We start from the raw sequence: 4,810 nt of genomic DNA, 5'->3' as shown, positions 1-4,810 counted from the left end.
CTGACAGTCAGACTGGCAGACAGTCTGCCTGACCTGCCAGGGGCGGTTCAACCGCCCTAGGGGGCGGTTCAACCGGTCTCAAACAGCAAAATCGGCCCCAACGGCTAGTTTTGAGCTCCAACTATATATACTCCCTCCTACCTCTCTCCCCACAGCAGCGAGCACGATTTGAACTCCATTTCCAACTTGAGAAACACCTCCCTCTCTCTCTCTCACACACATCTCTTGCCTCTCCCATTTCAAATCTTTGGAGAGAAATCTTTGAGTGAGCTTGAGAGCTGCGGTTTTGTGCTTCATCTCTAAATCTCTCTTGCTCTTCTTCTTGATTCGAGCTTTGGTACTACATTGAGTTCTTTGTGGATTCATTACTCTTGGAGCTTCTAGCTCCTAGACGACTAGGTGTCTCTTGTGAGTCTCCAAATCTTGTGGAAGACCACAAGAAAGTTTGTATTACCCGCTCGTTTGAGCAAAGATTATTGTGTGGGCTTGACCTTTGTGGTCGGCAAAGGGAGGATTAGGGTTGAAAGAGACCCGGCTCTTTGTGGGCGCCTCAACGAGGAAGTAGGGCACCTTGGTGGTGTGACCGAACCTCGGGATAAATCTTGTGTCTCTTGTGTTCTTGCTCATTGTGTTTGTTTGTGTTCTTCGTTCTCTCACCATTCCGTAAAAGATTTGTTTATATCTTTTTGGTGTGTGGATTTTGAGAAGTGCCCTTCTCAGATCTACTACTTTGAACCCTGTGGATCATTTAGAACATCTCATTTCCAAAGTTAACTGGGTGAATTTCGAGATCAATTTAGTTTTACCCAGTTTGCTTCTAGTTTTTGTTGAAAAAGTTTTAACTTGCCTATTCACCCCCCCTCTAGGCAACTTTCAATTGGTATCAGAGCCTAATCCTCGTTCTAACGCTTAACCGCGTGAGGAAAGATCATGTCGGGGGGACTAAGAAACGAAAGTGCTTCTAAGCTTGAAAAAGTTGAGGTTGCCTCGACTTTATCTTTTGTTGCAGATGTTGATCCTAGGGCAATAGACCTTGCCATGAGAATCGACGAAAGGATGTTCCTCAAAATGAAGGAAGATGAGGCGAAGAACATTATTGAAGAAGAAGAAAATGATCGATGGAGACCAAACGACGAATCCACCTCTTCACAAGGTTCGTCTTTCAAATCCACTTCTCATATGTGCTTTGTTGCTAATGAGAGTGACAGTGAAAGCGAAAGTGAGGATGAGGAGGAGCATGAAAGTGATAGTGAAGATGAGGATGATCTTCAAAAATTCTTCGCTCAACTAAGTAAGAAGAACCGGATGAGCTTGCTCAAACTCATGAAAAGAGCAGAAGAACAAAAGGAAATGCTTCATAAGCAAGAAGATATCCTCATCGAAAAAATCAAAGACTTGGAGAAGTTGACCAAAGAGCATGAGAAGCTAAAGTGCTCTCATGATGATTTGGTCCAAAGGTATGAAGACATTTCAATTGAGCAAATTAAAGCTATTAATCATTCATCATATATTGCTCAATTAGAAAATAAAAATGCTATGCTCAAGAACACGGTAGAAAAGCTAAACATTGAAATTCTAGCTTTGCAAGAAAAACATGATATGCTTGTATGCTCTCATAATAAATTTATGGATTCACATATCATGTTAGAAATGGCTCATGAGGTTGTGTTAACTAAATTTAAATCATACAAACCTCACACATGCACATGTACTCAAGTAGAAACTATATTATCATGTGCTAACAAATGTTGCTCTCAAGAAAGCCAATCTTCCATTGAGCTAGAAATTTCAGAAATTAGTGATATTTCTATCACACAAGAAAATAAAGAGCTCAAGGAAGAAGTTGGAAGGTTAAGAAGGAGCTTAACTCTTTTGAAGGGAAAGTGTCATGCTCAACCTTCTCAAGATAACCGTGATAATATGGTGAAAAAGCTTGAGAAGGGGACAACCGTAGCATACACAAAACCCCTTCAAAAGAATACCAAGCTTTCCAAAAAGGGCATGAGCAAAATTCATGGTAAGAAAATTAATGCTCATACTATTTGCTCTAACAATGTACCTATGTGCTTCAACAAAGAAAGATCAAAGAGAAGCAATAGGAGGTGCTATGGATGCAAGGAGAAGGGTCATGAAATTGATTCATGCCCCCACATGAAGAATCAAGACCTTGCACGATCAAGAAAGATGACCATCAAAAGGGATGAAAGCAAAAGGCAAATGCATTGCAAGGACAAGCATCACATTTGCTACAATTGTCGTGAAAAAGGTCATCTATTCAAGGTTTGTCCAAAGGATAAAACTCCTAAGCCTAACTTGTCAATACATTCAAATATGCTTAGGAGACCCAAATTTGACTCTTGTGCTAGAAAGGTGATGAGTTCACCACATTCTAGGACCAAGGCTATTTGGGTGCCTAAGTCCTTATTGGCTAACCTTGATGGACCCATCCAAAGATGGGTACCAAAATGTACTTGATACACTACACCAAAATAGTAAACTTCCTAGAGCCTAAACCCTAGGAAGTTAGGTCTAAACTCTAGGAAGTTAGCTAAACTCTCGGAAGTTAAGCCATCCCGTCGAAAGTTTGGCTCTCGGAAATTTTTTGTCGAAAGTTAGCTTAACTTCCTAGAGCCCTCTAGGAAGTTAGCTAACTTCCTACAGCCAACAAAGCCTCTCGGAAGTTAGTAGCTTCACGCCGTCAGCACCGTCAGTTGACTAACTTCCTACGGCTGACCGTAGCCCCTAGGAAGTTAGCTGGCTAACTTCCTACGGCTTAATAAACCTCTAGGAAGTTAATTTGACCAGCATTACAAATGCTGTTTTTTTATTTTACACCATATTCCACAACATAACAAATATATCAACAACTATATAGCACAACATATTTTCACATAAAACATCTCACACACAATCACATAACAATATTTAAATCCATAGTCTCATCAATTACATCACAAAAGTCTCATCCATAGTCATAAAAAGACACATCTCATCATCTAGTACTAATAAGAGACAATATCTCATACATGGTCAGGAAGTCAGTGTAACAAAAGTTTCTAGGTGATTTAGTATACAATTTCAACTCATACTTCTCTTCCTCGACTTCAAAGGTAATGGTATAGTTCTCTGAGCGAATGCTATTTGGAACAGTCTTCAAACCCTTATTATGTGAAGCCTCAACATTCTTTTGATATTTTGTCCTACAAAATAAAAAACAACCAACTTAGAAAGATTTAAGCCGCTACCTGGTCTGCAGCTATAAAGCCCAGCTGTTCAGCAGCCCATGTAGCGCAAGCAAAAAGAGCAGTCGTCTGTCCCTGGTGCTACGCTTGGTTGCAGCCACTGCTGGTTACTGGTGTGGCTGCTGCCGCTGCAGCCACTTATCCGCAGCACCCCCAAAGAAAATTGTTTGGTCAAGCACATTGCACACTAAATTTGTACCGGAGAATTTAAAGTTTACTTGCAATGAAGAATAAATGCTAGCCTATATAATTTACTTGGTTGGTGAATAGCCACAAAAAGCTTAGAAGATAATTTCTTTTGGAGAAAAAGAGAAGACGTTAGGACATAAGAACGAAATTCATGCAGTATTGTGGTGAGTATACCATATTGTAGATGAATCTGGAGTTATGCCAAAGAAGTAGCCTCCAGGTTTGAGAAGTGATGATACATTGTTCAGAAGCTTCTTTGCCCGTTCTTCATTCTCAAAGCATGACTATCTTTCGAAAAGTATTAAATATAAAGATTAGCAAAGCTCACAAGCATATCATATATATTCTACAGTTCTAGAGAACAACCAACTCGCCTGCAAGTGCTGCATACAGCAAACCATATCTGCTTGGATGCCCTTTTCCTGCACTTGAGCTTCAAAACCATCCTGCCATGCAATTGTAACGCACACCAATTGTCAGCTCGAAATAATCAAATTAATTTGTTGAGAGTGTAACCAAGAGACCATAGAGGGCTGAGGCTAGTGAAAGGCAGCCTACCGATGCCTATGTAGACCTGGGCATCACACCACTTGTCTGTATCCATTCCACCGTCGCAATACAGGTCACATACCTTAGGCATTTGGCAACCAATAAATGTAAAATTACTTTCAGGATTCTGCTCTGGAGTTTCTCGCTAATTTGGAATGAACTGAAGATCATAAAAGAGAGGAGCATATAGCAGACCGTAGCATAAAGAAAGGCAAATTTTTTGATGATGGCACTCTTGGCGCAGTCATATAGACGAAAATGTGGAGATTGTGGTGGCACCGCTACATTCATCTCTGCAATTACATGTAAGCAAATTACCAGCGGCGAGGTCGAGACAGAACACGGGCGGATTAGTAGAGGGACGGGTGTACATGCAAACTCGGTTTCGCACAGCTAACAGGGAACAGAAGGGGTGAGATTGGGAATACCTGCTGGGCGCTCTTCACCGGCGAAGAGGTCGGTGAAGGCCTTGGCACCTGGTGTAGGGCGGCGGTGGCGGGAGCCCAAGCAGAACCCGATTTGGGAAGGGGAAGCTCGATCTGGGCTAAGAGTTGTCGGGATGTCGGCGGTGAGAGACAGGCGGCGGCTACGACGTATGGACGAGAGAGTTGCGAGGAGGAGAACGAGGCCGGGGGCGGCCGCGGCAGACGGGGGCGGCCGCGGCGGACGGGGGCGGCCGCGACGTGGCGGGGGCGGCTGGCGGCGGGCGGCTCCAGGAGACAGACGCGAGAGAGACAGGTTGTGAAAGGTGAGAGAGGAGATAAGGTTGAGGAGGGTTTTAAAATAAAAAAAACATAACTTCCTAGAGGAGGCTGTAGGAAGTTAGCTTT

The 4,810-nt window shown here is 42.7% G+C and overlaps 1 protein-coding gene across 1 annotated transcript; it reads right to left on the bottom strand.

The window, feature by feature from the left end:
• Window positions 1-2,929: 2,929 nt before the first annotated feature.
• Window positions 2,930-4,271, bottom strand: LOC103627789 (mRNA cap guanine-N7 methyltransferase 2). The gene is made up of 5 exons (XM_008648090.4): window positions 4,176-4,271; window positions 3,960-4,062; window positions 3,806-3,882; window positions 3,606-3,715; window positions 2,930-3,200 (listed from the first exon to the last, which is right to left on the bottom strand). Exons 1-5 carry the CDS (start codon window positions 4,269-4,271, stop codon window positions 2,993-2,995), a joined length of 594 nt encoding a protein of 197 aa, XP_008646312.2. The 3' UTR covers window positions 2,930-2,992.
• Between the last annotated feature and the right edge of the window lie 539 nt (window positions 4,272-4,810).

Source organism: Zea mays, chromosome 5 (assembly GCF_902167145.1).
Source record: "Zea mays cultivar B73 chromosome 5, Zm-B73-REFERENCE-NAM-5.0, whole genome shotgun sequence".
Classification (NCBI taxonomy): Eukaryota; Viridiplantae; Streptophyta; class Magnoliopsida; order Poales; family Poaceae; genus Zea; species Zea mays.
The sequence above is the reverse complement of the archived record's forward strand: the minus strand, read 5'-3'. Positions and strand labels throughout refer to the sequence as shown.

What these genes read in the sequence shown, in the direction of transcription:
- LOC103627789 (XM_008648090.4), bottom strand. Translation starts at nt 4,271, where the DNA reads ATGAATGTAGCGGTGCCACCACAATCTCCACATTTTCGTCTATATGAC. An exon ending in TTGCCTTTCTTTATGCTACG is followed by an intron (nt 4,063 to 4,175) that starts GTCTGCTATATG and finishes CAAATGCCTAAG; the next exon opens with GTATGTGACCTGTATTGCGA. An exon ending in CCAGATTCATCTACAATATG is followed by an intron (nt 3,201 to 3,605) that starts GTATACTCACCA and finishes TTTATTTTGTAG; the next exon opens with GACAAAATATCAAAAGAATG.